Below are 15254 nucleotides of genomic sequence, written 5' to 3'. Positions count from 1 at the left end.
AGGAAGGTACCTAATATTTAATAATTGTTTTAAGAAAATGTTATGTGTTAAAAAGTGATTCGTAATATTCGTATACATACCAACAGTACCTAATTCTTTAATATTCTAATTCTATTTAGCAGATTCTAGTTTACTAGAAATACTAGGCCTAAGCCAATGCTTATGGGTATGTATTACCTGTTGAGTTATGGTCCTATCAATAATTTTGGTTAATTCTAGGATTAGGATACAATTACGGAGAGTCTCCACGAACGAGAGAATAGCGGGCGGTATTGTCGTCATTGCCAGATATTTCTATACACTCATAGGATGTGTCTTATACTACTCGTATACTTACTGGGGGCAAACTGACAGGACAAAAGGAGTAGTTTTTCAAAAGGGGCTTATTTCCATTATACTTTGAATGCCATCATAATTTGTTATTTTTTATTACAAGATCTTTAAGTCTCAAATATAATAAAAAAACACGGAAATATGCCTTTTTTATAATTCACTACGTAGGCATGCCATAATAACAAACACATTGCACTTTCACTATCATTAATTTATTTCCTAAAAAAACCTTACGACTAAACATTAACCCTACACTCCAGCTCTTCACTTCACGTATTGTGGTGCTTCCTCTTGGCTGAGGGTTTGTCGAACACTTGCTTCATGCCTCCGCGGAAGTTCAGTCGAGCCGCTGCCCCCTCGTTGCTCCACGCTGACTCGAACTCCGTGGTGTCTTGGTCCACTAGATGCGTGTATTTGGTGCGACCGGAACGACCGAATTTCTTCACTTGCATCACCTGTGAAGAATTTTGTGTAGGTTGGCATGTTGGCATGTTTGGTGAGATAGATTAAATGACAGTTGGATAAGGAGGACAGTTGGGGGATTCTTGGGATAGATTTAGGTGTAGTAAGTGGAAGAGTATTATTTGATGATTTGATTTTGGTGCTCAAACTATGAATGAGATATAACGAGCAATATGCCCTCTTGCTCATGATTGCAATTTTCATATAAGACTAGTGTAAAATGTGCAGAAGCGGTAATATGTTGCAGTTGCAGGGCACTCTATGAGAGATGATGATGGTGAACTCTGATAAGAGTGTTGGAGCAAGCACATAGCGGTCGTTTACTGAAACAGTTCATTGAAGATAAAGTTTTAGTAAAATGTGTACTGACCTTTGGCAACACAGTCTTGTCAAACTGGTCATCGAGCGTGGCTCCGGAGAAGTCTTGTTTGAACACGTCCTCCTCCTTGTCCAAGTAGAACGCACCTCTGAAAACAAATGCATATTTTAGTTATGTTCGTAGTCTCCAGATTTCTTTTCAAACTTTACAAATACATTATAGTCTATCCCCCTTATTCATAGAGAAGTTACAGAACATTTTAACTAATAAACTGTTTTGTCCCTCTCTGTCAAAGAACAAATTGTTCTTTGTCGGAGAGGGACAAAACAGTTTATTAGTTAAAACGTATTGTAACTTTTCTATGAATAAGGGGTTTTTTTTGTAAACAAACGAGAACTGAAATTGTTTTACTGTGTTGCTATTGGTTTTAACAATGACCCATCTCAATATCGGAAATGTGCGAAAGGCATACTCAGCAGTACTCTGTCTCTGTACTGTGTAGCGATAGCTACTATTTTCGAATCTACACGAAGGGTCACTTTTACCAAACGCTAAACGTATTTAAATCAAAATTTAAATACATTTTGTACTAAATGACAGACATATGACAGGCTACTAAATACGTTTAGCGTTTGGTGAAATTCCACCTAACATGGAAAAACAAATGCCACTTTTGGAACTAACAAATTTGCCTTACATTTTGACAGTGACATTTGACGATACGCAACCAATACGCAACCTAAACGGAGGATTCGAATCCTGTGCTCGTGACTCTGGTTTGTTAAAAAAATAGTCTACAGTAACAACAACCCGGCACTGACCTGTGGTAGTACTTCTGCAGGAACTTGTACTTGCCCTTGACGGCCTTGTTGGTGACGAGGCGCGGGTGCGCGCGCTGCTCCGCGCGCCGCTCCTCCTCCGTCATGTTGCGGAGACGCTCCACGGCTAGGAGTTCCTTCTCCACGCTAGAGGAGAACCAGAGAGAGAGGGTCAGAATGAGTTCAGGTTGTCAGAATTGCAGGATGGTGCAGCGATTAGGACTGTGACAAGAAATTATAAAGTGGAATAAAATAGTTTAATAAAACAGGCGAGGATCTCCTTCTCCACGCTGGGGATGAGGGCAGATAGTTCACGTTTGTTTAGTTATGAACACTTTATTGCAACACAGTATACGCGTATACGCTGAGTTACAGAAAATAACTTTAAGCTGACGTTAACTTAAAATGTATTGCTGCCTTGCTCTACTTGCTTGCTACAGTATACGGACAGAAAGAGACAGACATAGATTTCATGCCGATATGCTTTCTGCAACCTCGGCATTAATGTTGTAAGGAGGATTAAGGATGATGAAGCGGTTTGGACTGTGATTGTTGCGCTAGTTCAGTTGTAAGGATGACTGCTCAGTGTTTTTTCCAGGCTTGTAGGTGACAACACGAGACTCCAAAGCGCATCTATGGTTTTCCACCGTGGTGAAAAGATTAGTAAACCCATGACGTGAGATCTTTGGAATTTATCCTAACTAATATTATAAATGCGAAAGTAACTGTGTCTGTCTGTCTGTCTGTAAGGCTGTCTGTTACTATTTCACGCAAAAACTACTGAACGGATTTTAATGAAATTTGGTATACATATGGTCTAAGACCCTGAGAAAGAACATAGGCTACTTTTTATCCCAGAATTCCCACGGGAAAACTTTTTAAGGCGAAGCGAATTTATATAGTTGCTCTTTAAATGAAGATAGATTTTGTGAAGTCATAGGTCTGGAACAAACTGTTTGCGCTGAAGGTGGGATCTTATCTCTATTTCAAACTGTACACAAGGGGCAACACTCACGCCTCGCGTTCCTCCTTGTCCCGCTTGATGCGCTTCATCTCGCGCAGCTTCCACGCCTCGTACTCGAGCTCGTCGTTCTCGTCGTCCGTGCACACGTCGTTGATGTTGCCCTCCTTCTGTTCCGCCTGGAATTTATAAAAAAATATGTTAAAATAAGTTTAATTTTGGTAGAAAGGCTAGCAAGAATGGCTTGCCGAAGCCTTAGCTGAATAGTTAAATAAATCCACTCTATTTGAGTCATGCTTTCAGTGTGTGGATCCTTTCATGCAGTGTTGAATTTACTTAATGCATAATATTAAAATATTATACCAGATGTGTCATGACTGTGTCTAACAAGTTTTTATGTATTTAGTTTAACATAGGTAGTTAATAGTATGTGCCACAGAACTGGGACTCAACACTGGGCCTATGCCCAAAACATTACAATAAAGTACAAGAATATGTGGTCAGTACCTGTGTATTCTTCTGCTCAGCTCTGATGGTCTCTTCCACAAGTTTCAGCGCCTCTTTTCTTCTCTCCTCCTTCTCTTTTCTCGCTTCTGCCTCTTCTTTCTTCTGTTGTTTCATCTTGCGATCTCTCTCTGCAACTGTCATTCTGTCGGCAGCTCTCACGAACACTGGCTTCACTCGCGGACCTGGAGATTGGTAAGAAGAGGTAGTAAGGAGAGTTAGTTTTTTTTCAACAGTTGTTGTTTATATAAATTTTAATTGTTTTAGTGATTTAATACAATACCCAACCTGTATCTTCTTCACTGTCTGTGTACTCTGTGTCAGAGGATTCACTCTCCTCCTTGGCAGCATCCATCATCTCCTCGTCCTCATCTCTGCCCAGAGCCTCCTTCTCAGCTTCCCTGGAAATCATACCCACATGATTATCTACCTGGGCCAGAAATTACATAGTATTTTGATGATGAAAGTTCATAAATATTCTTTCTTGACTACGATTTGATGCTGAAATGACATTTAAACAATGTACCTACCTAATGATATTTTCAAATCATCACTTTTCAAATGACAAAGACAATATAGAAAATTAATACGTAACATCCCTTTTCTTCCATAGGAAAAGATAACAATAGACATAGTACTAATTTATTTATTTATTTATTTATTTATTTATTATAAAAACAATAATGCTTAACAGCTATGGCCAACACGCGATTATTGCTAGGTAGTAGGTACAACAATTATGTATTTACAAAATAGAATTTAGCATTCAACTAATACAATTAAAATTATACAAAAAGAAACATAAAATACAACATTTAAAAAAAACAGAATTAAAAATCTATATAAATTGAGATCATTTTAAACAATAAATAACATATATCTTAGGAACTAAGTACAACTTTACATAGCCTAATGAGAGCAGGTAATGTAGTATGATGTATGTCGGCATCCTGACATCGCTCTAAAAAGTTATTAATATAACAAATAGCCCTGACAGTGGGAGCATTCTGTCCACGTACTGTGGTGACCTCAACTACTGGTGCAAGGGCAGGCGGGCGCGCGCAGGCGGCGCGGCGCGGGCGGCCCCCGCGCGTCGGCGCCCACAGCCCCACGCCGCTCAGGGCCGCCGTTTTAATAATTAAAACACACAAACCTGGCTGCAAGTTTGGCTTTGAGAGCTTGCCGACGCCTTTCAATTTCCTCCTCCTCCAATTCATCTTCACTCTCAGAGGTGCTGTTGGCTTCATCAGCACTTGGCTCTGAAACTTCTGGCTCTGCATCAATAACCTCTGGTCTGTGTTCAGACCGGCGTGGGGGTGAACGGGCCGCTGTGCTACGCAGACGACGTAACCTTGGATCATCCACCTGCAGATATTATATTAGAAATAAATTAATATTGAAGTTCAAATTAACATGATCATTGCAAAATGGAACAATAAATAAGAGCTATGCCAATGGCATGGCATGGAAGCATTCTTACAATGTTACAATAGTTTATCTGTCTGTTCATCTAGGTTTTTCCTAGTGAAGTTATGTACAACCTTACAAAATTTGACCTGTAGTCTACTTAACTATAGAGTAGCAATCAAAAATTATGTACAAGGTTGGATTATGATTATGGCAACTGTTCTGCTCAATAGAAGCAATGATATAATAATGAGAGATTGATTACTTATAGCAGCAATAGTAATTTTACCTCATTGTCAGATTCACTGTGATGTTCCTCCCTGCTGATGACCTGCGGGAGGGTCTGCAGGCGCCGCTCCGGCCGCTGCTGCTCAATGAAGTCCTCGGCGTCAGACTCTTCCGATGAGGAAGCCCCTTGGGCATAGTCAGGTTTCTTTCCAGAAATATACCTCTGCACCTTAACTTTTTTCATAGATATTTCACCTACACAAGGAAATCAATGGTTAATTAACATTGTCAACAATAATTGGGTCATTCTTCATTCATTTCAAGCCAATGAAGAGATTAAATACTAATTTATGTTTAGCCTTACCCTTTTCATTTCGAACAGGCACTGCCCCCGCAGTACTCTGTATCCCAATGGGTTGGGCTGGTAAGGTGCTTACACTATTCATGATGATTCTAAGTGCATACAGTTAAGTTATAAATATGAATAATTGTTTACAATCATGCACAAGAGTAGCTATTTACGTATAACTAAAATAAAAACGACTAAACAACAATGGATGGAGATGGAGTACGGATGGGACTGGGACAGAATGACATTTGTTTGACAAGAGTACACAGAGCAGACTCCTAAATAATACAGTGGAATGGACAGTGATTGAGACAGTAGATGCTAAGGTTTACCGTAAACTTCGTACCTACCTATTTCGTACCGACATCGACATTGACATAATGTCATAAACACAGAGTACTTTGGAAGGTACACCGACTACACCGAGACCGATATCGCTATTGTTTATTTTTTGATCGGTGATAAGAAATTGATAACACTTTTGTACATAAGACCGCTACAAATAAAGTAAATTAGATAAATTTGTCCACAAATTACATTGAATTTAAGTTACACGGAATAACAATTTATATCTCTTTTAGCTCGCGCACAATGTCTGCCACACCCCAACTCCACAGTCTTGACTCCCTTATTGCTAATGCATTGTCAGGAAAAGATCTGGAAGAATTTAATAGGATACACTACGGCCGAACCGATCACCACGTAATCAAAGTGAAGAAAAACAGCCAAGATGTTGCGTCGAACAACGATTTTGAAATATCTGCTTATGCTTTCCCAGCTAAAAAGGAAGATACCAGAGCTCCTCGAGTAGTAAAAGTCGGGGTGATCCAGCATTCTAACGCAGCTGCGACTGATAAACCCATCACTGAGCAGCGGCAGGCCATGTTTAATAAGCTGGAGAAGATAATTAACACTGCTGGAGATGAAGGTGTCAATGTCCTGTGTCTGCAGGAGGCTTGGAGCATGCCCTTCGCGTTCTGCACCAGGGAGAAACATCCCTGGTGTGAGTTCGCGGAGTCGGCCACCGATGGCCCAAGTACCCAGTTCCTTAGGGAATTTGCAGTCAAATACAACATGGTGATTGTGTCTCCCATTCTTGAGAGAGATGAGGCTCACGGTGACACCATCTGGAACACCGCAGTTGTTATCAATGAGCAAGGAAAAGTCATTGGGAAACATAGGAAGAACCACATTCCAAGGGTTGGTGATTTTAATGAGTCTACATACTATTTTGAGGGTAACACTGGTCACCCTGTGTTTGATACCAAGTATGGAAAGATTGCCATAAATATTTGCTATGGCCGCCACCATCCCCAGAATTGGCTCATGTTTGGGGTGAATGGAGCTGAAGTGGTGTTCAACCCATCGGCCACTGTGGCAGGTCTCAGTGAACACTTGTGGGCTGTAGAAGCTAGGAATGCAGCTATTGCCAACAGTTATTTTACTTTTGGAATCAACAGAGTGGGAACTGAGTCTTTTCCAAATGAGTTCACTTCTGGTGATGGCAAGCCAGCCCATAAAGACTTTGGGCACTTCTATGGATCCAGCTATGTGACAGCTCCAGATGGAGCAAGAAGCCCTAGCTTGTCTAGAACCAAGGATGGCTTGTTAATAGCTGAAATTGATCTGAATCTTTGTCGCCAAATCAAGGACAAGTGGGGATTCACTATGACCCAGCGTCTTGATATGTATGCTGATAGCCTTAACAAGGCTACCAAACATGAATATAAACCTCAAATTATTTCTTAAATATGCCACTGAAACACAGAAATTTTATTTTTTTTACAATGACTAAGCATGAATTTAGTTTTAAGAGATATTTTATTAATTTTATTGTTGAATTTATATTTTTTATCAAAATTTATTGCATGTTATTAATATTATTTTACTACCAGAAAATATAAAAGCTATGTTATACCTTATTTGTTGTTTTTACTTTAATACTTACCTAAACTGTATCACCAATATTACAATTTATATTAGGATTAGGAGGCAGGGTAGGCTGTAAAAATAATGCTTTTGATAAATTATTCTCTAACAAATTAGGTACCTAATTACCATTAGTTTAGTAACTGTATGGTAATTAATAATTATGTACTGTAGTGCCACCAGTATTGAAATGGCACATGATTATGAAGTCACCATGGGGTAAGATCTTGGTGGTGGGATAAGATGGCGCTAAGCAAGTCTTTCATTGTTAAGCTATTTATGTTCACATACCTATGAGAATGAGGCTGCTATCAGGGCACTGTTTGTATGTAAAATAAAGTTAAACTACTACCTGCCTACTAAATAAAACAAGATTTTATATAAAAACATGTGTAATGAGAATAATACAGAAGTGAGCTATACACAATTACAAAGTTCTTATTTGGGGTACACACAGATAGCATTTTCAATAATTATTGCAATCAATTTCATCAATATGTAGTGTAGAAACACTATTCATTCTATCCTTATGTACACATGTTTAAATTATGACAAATAAATAGAAAGAAAATAGATAAACAATATAACAGTAATGTTGTTACCATTGAAAGTGAAGTAGTTTTAAGGTAGCCTGTACCTTATCAAAAGAAAGATTGCACAGTTATTGTATACCTTTGTAGATATAGTTAAAGCACCAAGTAAGAAGATGTTAGTCTTGAAAATGTATAAAAAAGGTGCATAACAAGAAATGTCTGCATGTATCCCAGTTTCATTGACAAATTGGTTTTCACTATTAACTAATACTTTATGCAGTCTTTGCACGGATAGCAGCTCTCTTGCCGGTGACAGCCTGGAAACCAGACTTGATACTGGCGACGGAGCACCGGGACCCACAGGTTTCACACTGGAGGAAGAACAATCTTGTGTCTTTCTGTAGGATGGTGTCTGGCGAGCGACACGTGTGACACGTGACATACTCTTTAATGTACCTACGCAACACATTCTCTATTTGTTTCTGTTGGAAACGTCCCTTGATAATAAGCTGAGCATTACCGTCAACAGACCCACTCGTACCCAACTCTGCCAGTAGGAAGTCTAGTAAATGTTTGGGCTGTCGATGGAGTGTTTTGCATATTTCTGTGAAGTTGGCAAAGGATGTCTTTTTGGTGCCAATCCTGACGACTTGTGGGGGCCTCATGATGAACTTCTGCTTCTTGCCAGAGACCATGGAGGGGTTCTTCTCGCGCATGATGTCGAACACGCGCTCTAACAGCTCGTCGTACGTGTAGTCGCGGTCGCTGCCCACCCAGTCCCCGTGCACGTCCTCCACGTTCTCCTTGTCCTCGCCCTTGTACTCATCCTCGGCCACCAGCTCGTCGATGTTCTTTTTCTTCTTCTTCTTCTTGGACTTGGAGAAGTCTATGTCGAGGTCGAGGTCGTCCACGGGCTCCTCCTCCGCGGGCTCGGGCTCCTCGGGCGCCGGCTCCTCCTTGCTCTCCGGCAGCGCGCTCTCCAGCTCCTCCAAGTTGAAGAATGCCTTCTTTTTCTTCTTCTTCTTCTTGCCGAAGTTGTCTAGATCGAGGTTGTCGTCCTCTGGGATGTCGACGTCTACGTCACCTAGGTCCGCTGGCACCTCCTTGCTTGTATTTTCACCTTGTTCCCCGGCCAATGCGGCCTCCATATCGAAGCCAGTCTTCTTCTTCTTCTTCTTTTTGAGAGTTGGGTCGAAAATCATGTCGTCGTCCATGATTTATTGTAAAAAAACTACTTTTTCCAGTTACAAAAATCTTTTGGTTAGAGCATGGGGTTAATGAAATGTCAAAAAGTTGCATCAGCTTATGTCTATGGTTTGTAGAATGTCAGTGCCTGCAACTTAACGAAAACTAATGAAACATGAACGCAGCCCAAAAAACTAGCACGAGTTATCACTTATAGTGCCACAAACTTATCTGTTCCGGTGACAGCGAACTAAATTGATCCATATCTCATTACTTACTAATGAATTGTATATTTTAAAACATTAGATGGGTTTATTAACACCGCAAGAGCGAAATAACAATACGAGCAAACTTAAAATCTTATAGAATTAAGAAATATTAGAGATTTATTTGAGCTGTCACCGGAACAGATAAGTTTGTGGCACTATACCAATGTTGCCAGAGCCAACTCGTTTTTTAAGCTGCGTACACACCGGGCCAACGAACGGCCAACGAAGGATATTTATCGTTCGCTAGCGTTGGCCTCCGCATGCTCGTTGGTGTTCGATAATACCTCCAAATACAATTAGTGCTCGAACGAACGTTCGTTGGCACTTGATTCCAGATCTTTTCTCTTTCATTCGCAATTTAATCATGGACGACGACAACATCATTATAATTGAAAACATATCGTCGTTACTCCATTCTTTGTTTTTCTGCATGATCTAAATGGCGGGAAATATCCAAGTAATTATCAAATTGGACGTCTACACGCTACGCTCTCTTGCTTCAACTGAGCGTTCGTTCGTTGGCCTTCGGCGACCGTCCAAACAGGATTCGTTCAAATAGCTCGATTTCTTTGATGTTGCCGCCACGCTTCGGATCGCCGGCACACGTTAACGAGCGATCGTTGGCATTAGCTAATCCGTCCAGTTGCCCGAGCACAGGATTCGAAAGCTCCGTTTACGTTGCGTATCGTCAACTGTCACTGTCAAAATGTAAGGCAAAAGTGGCATTTGTTTTTTCCATGTTAGGTGGAATTTCACCAAACGCTAAACGTATTTAGAAGCCTGTCATACGTTTAGCGTTTGGTAAAAGCGACCCTTCGTGTAGATTCGAAAATAGTATCGAATCCTATGCTCGCGCCTCAGATTGCACCAGCGAAGGCCAACGAAACCCGTTCGTTGGCCTTCGTTGGGCCGGTGTGTACGCAGCTTTAGAAAAACTATTCTGTGGTTAGTCTTATTTTTTAAGAAAAATTAAAAATAAACTTCATAACCCCAAAAATTTACTGTTCTTGTGTTGTGTTTAGGAAAAATTAAATAAGTAAAAATGAATTTAGTTAAGTTTCACAGGACATTTAACAAGTTAAAACACTTAAAAGCAAGACAGTACTCACAGCCAGCAATACTTGACCAAAATGAATACACAGAAACGCCTGAATATCCGCCTATTCAGGATTTGTCTCTTCAATCGAGAAAGGCCCGTGAAAGGCAGTCAGTTTACGATAAAATAAGGAAAGTCAAAACCATAGAAGAAAAGCAGATTGCTCTGAACATGCCTAGGTACTATGGGTGGAAGTGTATAATGCTGACTGACCAGAAGGTTCCCTACAATGCTATGCCTGTAATACAGTTCTACACAAGAAGTCACTTTATACAATCAGAAAAGCTTCCCGATACCTACACAGAAACAGAAGCTATTGCAAGTGATATTGTCAAAGAAATTAAATCAGATGTTGAGGATATTATTGCCATTGAACATGAAGGAGTAGAGTAAGTATTGATTATATTATAATTTAAGATAGAGTATACTAGCTACTATAATCATTTTATACTTACTGATCTACTAATTAAAGGTCCAGGAGACCTTCAGGATACATCCCAACCTTAAAACTTACTCAAGTTTTTGATGATAAATTTATTATTTACAGAAGGAACCTAACTGATACGTCCAGTACCTTATCAGAAGAACGTCAAAAAGAGAATGTCATTACCAAAAACATTGTCCGACAGATAAATAGGACCATATCAAATAACCTATCCAGCAAAGCTTCTCACATTCTTACAGCCCAGGTAATAATAATATTAAGGCATTTCATTTAACTTTTAAAATCATTTAACCCTTTATAAGGCAAGTGCTGCATTCAAAATATGGTGGCAATATTTCAGCCACTGTCTGTAAAAATTCAATATCAAATTACCCTCTGCTGATCCTTTTCATGCCTAAAACTATGGGTTATGAATTTATGATTATGATGAATATAATATGTAGAGAAACAGTAGCAAGTAACAAAGTTTAAAGGATATTTATTTATTTTACAGGTTGATTATGATCCCCGTCATGAAGCATTCTGGATGGTGGGTGGTGTAGACCCACCCAGGAAAGTAGTAAACTGGAGAAAGACTTTCAAATGGTATGAAGACAGAATCAATGAACCCATCAACAGGCCAGTCCAATACTTAGGTAATTTACATTGATAAAACTTTGTATTCTTATGATTTTATTTGCAAAATGAATGAATGAATCGCTGGTATCTAGATCTATCCAGTCTACTTCTTCTCCCTCTTTAAATAACTTCATTATTATTTGTTAATTTAATTTATATTTTGTTTTACAGGCACTCCAATGCTTACACTAAGAAATGCTCTACCACTGAAACCATTTATACCATACAGTGAAGCAGAGAACCCTGAATTTAAAGTTCCACAATTCTTATACCAACCTCAAACAGTTGGGTACAGTACAGAATTTAGGCATGGGACCAATATACCAGGTAAATTTCATAATAAAGTGGACAACCAGTTCTAGTAAGAAGACCAGTCAAATCAAACAGGATTCTAGAGGGCTTGTATTGGCAATAATGGTGTATTGGTGATACTGGCATTTTTCTGACTTTTACTAAAGTGAAGAAAAAACATTTCATGCTCTCCAACTGTGCCATGCCTACCTTTGGGGCATATCAATATCAAATAATAGAGTCCCACACATGGAGAACTAATTTTAATCACACTTTCCTTTTTCAGGTTACTGGCCAGGTGACCCAGAAGAATTTGGTCTCTTATCAATCCACAGCCGAGACTACATATTGGACAGAAAAGATTTTGGGCCAGAAGACAACATTGAAGCTTTGCACTGCCAGGCCCTGCAGGCCAGCTTCGGGTGGCTTCTAGCCCAAGCCAACTACCAGGGCTTCAACACATACAATGATGTCACATACCCACTGTCCACACAAACCATCATAACTAATGGACAACTGTGGTCATTCTATGCATACCAGCTGAATACTATAGCTTTTCACAATGACCAAGTGGACAACCCCAAAAGCAATGTTTGCTTTGGTACTAACCCTCTTAAACTTTACGAAAGCCTAGAGAATGGTAAAGTCAATGGTCTCAATGAAGATGTACTGAAAATGATCATTCAAGTGTATCTGAATAAACCTGAGGAAAGAGACTATGACATGAAACCTTATCTGGACAAGGAAGAACAGGTAGTGGCTGACATTGAAGATGACAACAAACGCTGCTGGCTAGAGGACAGATTCAAACATCTAGTTTCTAACAAACCTAAGCACTACTTAACACCTGAGATATACCACTGGGAGTATATTTACAAAATTCAGAACAAAACAAGATTCTTTGAACGTAAAGTGAGGCCATTTGAGAGAGGAATAAATCCATTTGACAGGAAATTGAATGAGCATCTTCCTCCTTATATACCGAAGGCTCTTCGTCCTTATCCAAGATGCAGAAAGAAGTTTGAGACAACATACTACCCAGATGTTTAATGTAAGAATACTGTATAGTAGTTTTTTTAGGAATTTAGAATAAATTATTAATTGAGTCCAAATCTTTTATTATGTTAGGATAAAGTAAATCTAGTCTTAATTAGTGTCCATAATTTTATTAATAGTTAACTATTCTAGTAATGGTGTTTCACTATCTAATAGCTTAAATATAGTTGAGTTATCAATATTTTCATAGGCTGGACCAAAATATGTTTTGACATCAGTACCATTTCTCCTGATGTTAATGAAGTTAATAATATTTAACTGGCTCAGATTCCCGTTAACTTTGAAAGATACTTGCTGAATTTGCTTTTCGAATGATTTTGTTTTTCCCTTGTCTGAACTGCATTTTGGTATTATTTTTTTGCGTGTTTTCGGCTTACACTTAGTAGTTTTCTGTTTGCATTTTTCTTTATCGTGAGTACTTGGAGCCAAGCTTATTACAACATCTAACACGTTATTTTGAAATATTATTTCAGAATCAGGTCCCAGCTGTCGATTACTGTCTTCATAAGCCTTGATGTGTTTATCATTCAAGTGTAGGAACAAAAATGTATTTCTGTCTATTCTATAAATTGGCCCCAACCGGTAGGCTGTTTTCGTTTTAGTGACATCGTAAAAATATGCTAACCTTCTATTCTTTTCAGATTTGTTTTTGCACTTTTCAGGTGGCTCAGTACTCTTGAAGTTGAACGTCATACATGGGGTTCTCTTTACTTTATGTCTATTGGGAATTTTCACAAAATTATTGATAACATTGTAAACATTCACATTAAGACCTAATTCTGATTCTCTTATGTATTCAGTTACTGCAGTACCTATTAGAGGACTTGCGATTCCATCCTCATTTAGTATTTGAACATTTATTTCTTTTTTGTGTTTATTAATTTCTGTTGTTGGCTTGTTTGTAGTAGACGGCTTGATAAGATTATGTTTTAGCCTTCTTGAATTATTTACAAACTTAAATATCCATGGTTTGCTATTTGTCTGGTAATTTTCTCTCGATATATCTGGTTGCCATTTTTTGTAGCTACACTCTCTCTTACTCTGTCGCATAGTTAAGAAACTTCTTATTTTACTCAAGAAATTCGTCGATTTGTAGAACTTTCTCTGATCCCACAAGACATGCATAGCGTTTTCGTAGCTTTTCTGAGCCTTACAATGATCCTCAATTTTATTTTTTACTAAACATCTATTGTTTTCCAGAAGTAAAGTGATAGATGGTATCTTTGTGTACTCTTCCAAACTTGTAGCTGAGTCGTTGTCTAAACTAAAGACTAAGTACTTTTTCGAATGAATCGGATTTTCAGGTTCCATTAGGAATACAGATTTTTTTAAGTCCCTAACTCTGTACAGGCTGTATTCGTCAACATGGTTAAATATACTTGTACATTTTCGCCTATTTCTTTTTATATCCCGAATACTCCGGTAAGTACTGAAAAATAAAAGTTGAATATTATTATGATACACTACACTGTCTGAATGCATTGCTTATTTTAAAAAGCGAAGTGTATGTATACTTACTTATTAGGCCTGAAGTACATTTCATCATGGTTAGCTTTATATTCAAACTCTATTGTATTGTTTTCCTGAAATAACTGTAAATTAATTAAATTTTACCACTACTGCTGACGTATCTAAGTAGGTACTTAGTAAGTCCATGTTTTGATAGGATGCAGAAGACCTATTAGTTCTGCGCCCAGCTCTCTCCAGTCTTGGAAATCGCCGTGTCGGTTTTCTGTCCCATTGGGGTATGGAGATTAATTGGCTAGGAGGACTTACCTACCTACATAGTTACCCCCAAGTAAGTTCTCTTACCTTTGTAACATTAAAATTTGTCTGAAACTTTTCAATATGTTTTGTATCTACACCTAAAACATAAAATTATATTCAGTTAGATCCACGGTGGGTCTTCTACATAGGTACGTAGGGTTTGGATGAGAAAGGGTAAGGCCGAGCATGAATAAGGAGGTAAGTTTTTAATTAAGACATACACAATAATACCTTCTGACATTATTAACAATATATTGAGACATGTTGGAAGAAACATAACAATCAACATGGCAAATCATTGTGAATTAAAAGTTTAGTAAAAATACTTATTTACTTTTTGAACCAAAAGTCCAAAACAGAGAGCAAGGCATAGACAAGACAAGAGTGTGACTGTCTATGGTACAGTGCTGTGTTGCCTGTAATTCCACTACTCCCTCCGCTCCATAAATGGACACCCAGAACTTCTGCACATCTCATCGCAGGGGCTTACGAAGGAGTCCGCCATCACCTAGATATACCGCGCACGGAAAAAAAATATTCCTCCGCTTCTAGGAGGCTTCTAGTGTACGAAACATACGAGAAGGCTAAGGTCTATTCACACTACTTGTCAGTGACAGCACTGAAGCAAAACTGGCTCTGACAACAAGTGTGATTCTGTATGGACGTATTCACACTTGTTAGAAT

General features: G+C 38.7%; 5 protein-coding genes across 6 annotated transcripts; 2 read left to right on the top strand and 3 right to left on the bottom strand.

The window, feature by feature from the left end:
* Positions 1 to 523: 523 nt before the first annotated feature.
* On the bottom strand, positions 524 to 5607 carry LOC105394762 (microfibrillar-associated protein 1). Its single transcript, XM_048628755.1, has 9 exons — positions 5397 to 5607; positions 5094 to 5287; positions 4551 to 4762; positions 3686 to 3798; positions 3401 to 3582; positions 2948 to 3072; positions 1936 to 2079; positions 1166 to 1262; positions 524 to 788 (listed from the first exon to the last, which is right to left on the bottom strand). Exons 1-9 carry the CDS (start codon positions 5476 to 5478, stop codon positions 603 to 605), a joined length of 1335 nt encoding a protein of 444 aa, XP_048484712.1. The 5' UTR covers positions 5479 to 5607; the 3' UTR covers positions 524 to 602.
* Positions 5608 to 5805: 198 nt separating this feature from the next.
* LOC105382781 (beta-ureidopropionase) lies at positions 5806 to 7303 on the top strand. The gene is made up of 2 exons (XM_011552718.3): positions 5806 to 5888; positions 5963 to 7303. Exon 2 carries the CDS (start codon positions 5973 to 5975, stop codon positions 7128 to 7130), a length of 1158 nt encoding a protein of 385 aa, XP_011551020.3. The 5' UTR covers positions 5806 to 5888; positions 5963 to 5972; the 3' UTR covers positions 7131 to 7303.
* A 381-nt stretch (positions 7304 to 7684) lies between these two features.
* On the bottom strand, positions 7685 to 9157 carry LOC105382782 (eukaryotic translation initiation factor 2 subunit 2). The gene has a single exon (XM_011552719.3). The coding sequence runs from the start codon at positions 9055 to 9057 to the stop codon at positions 8116 to 8118; it is 942 nt and encodes a 313-aa protein (XP_011551021.2). The 5' UTR covers positions 9058 to 9157; the 3' UTR covers positions 7685 to 8115.
* Positions 9158 to 10252: 1095 nt separating this feature from the next.
* LOC105382783 (28S ribosomal protein S30, mitochondrial) lies at positions 10253 to 12853 on the top strand. Its single transcript, XM_011552721.3, has 5 exons — positions 10253 to 10782; positions 10941 to 11082; positions 11332 to 11473; positions 11628 to 11783; positions 12034 to 12853. The coding sequence occupies exons 1-5, from the start codon at positions 10340 to 10342 to the stop codon at positions 12795 to 12797; spliced, it is 1647 nt and encodes a 548-aa protein (XP_011551023.3). The 5' UTR covers positions 10253 to 10339; the 3' UTR covers positions 12798 to 12853.
* A 44-nt stretch (positions 12854 to 12897) lies between these two features.
* LOC105382785 lies at positions 12898 to 14918 on the bottom strand. Of its 2 annotated transcripts, none has more exons than XM_011552722.3 (4): positions 14802 to 14918; positions 14616 to 14668; positions 14322 to 14395; positions 12898 to 14232 (listed from the first exon to the last, which is right to left on the bottom strand). In XM_011552722.3, exons 1-4 carry the CDS (start codon positions 14857 to 14859, stop codon positions 12927 to 12929), a joined length of 1491 nt encoding a protein of 496 aa, XP_011551024.3. In that variant the 5' UTR covers positions 14860 to 14918; the 3' UTR covers positions 12898 to 12926. The 2 variants fall into 2 exon arrangements, with proteins under 2 accessions (XP_011551024.3, XP_011551025.3); XM_011552723.3 differs by having other exon boundaries at positions 14322 to 14386.
* Positions 14919 to 15254: the final 336 nt, after the last annotated feature.

The sequence above is a fragment of the Plutella xylostella genome, chromosome 21 (genome assembly GCF_932276165.1).
Source record: "Plutella xylostella chromosome 21, ilPluXylo3.1, whole genome shotgun sequence".
Classification (NCBI taxonomy): Eukaryota; Metazoa; Arthropoda; class Insecta; order Lepidoptera; family Plutellidae; genus Plutella; species Plutella xylostella.
The sequence above is the reverse complement of the archived record's forward strand: the minus strand, read 5'-3'. Positions and strand labels throughout refer to the sequence as shown.

Bases quoted from the DNA above. Each gene is read 5' to 3' on its own strand.
- LOC105394762 (XM_048628755.1), bottom strand. From the start codon at position 5,478: ATGAATAGTGTAAGCACCTTACCAGCCCAACCCATTGGGATACAGAGT. The intron at 3,583-3,685 runs GTTGGGTATTGT...ACCAATCTCCAG, and splicing joins AGACAGTGAAGAAGATACAG to GTCCGCGAGTGAAGCCAGTG. The intron at 3,073-3,400 runs GTACTGACCACA...TATAAATTCCAG, and splicing joins CTGAGCAGAAGAATACACAG to GCGGAACAGAAGGAGGGCAA.
- LOC105382781 (XM_011552718.3), top strand. From the start codon at position 5,973: ATGTCTGCCACACCCCAACTCCACAGTCTTGACTCCCTTATTGCTAAT.
- LOC105382782 (XM_011552719.3), bottom strand. From the start codon at position 9,057: ATGGACGACGACATGATTTTCGACCCAACTCTCAAAAAGAAGAAGAAG.
- LOC105382783 (XM_011552721.3), top strand. From the start codon at position 10,340: ATGAATTTAGTTAAGTTTCACAGGACATTTAACAAGTTAAAACACTTA. The intron at 11,083-11,331 runs GTAATAATAATA...TTTATTTTACAG, and splicing joins CTCACATTCTTACAGCCCAG to GTTGATTATGATCCCCGTCA. The intron at 11,474-11,627 runs GTAATTTACATT...TTTGTTTTACAG, and splicing joins CAGGCCAGTCCAATACTTAG to GCACTCCAATGCTTACACTA.
- LOC105382785 (XM_011552722.3), bottom strand. From the start codon at position 14,859: ATGTTGATTGTTATGTTTCTTCCAACATGTCTCAATATATTGTTAATA. The intron at 14,669-14,801 runs GTATTATTGTGT...TTTATGTTTTAG, and splicing joins ATTGTTAATAATGTCAGAAG to GTGTAGATACAAAACATATT. The intron at 14,396-14,615 runs GTAAGAGAACTT...ATTAATTTACAG, and splicing joins CAAATTTTAATGTTACAAAG to TTATTTCAGGAAAACAATAC.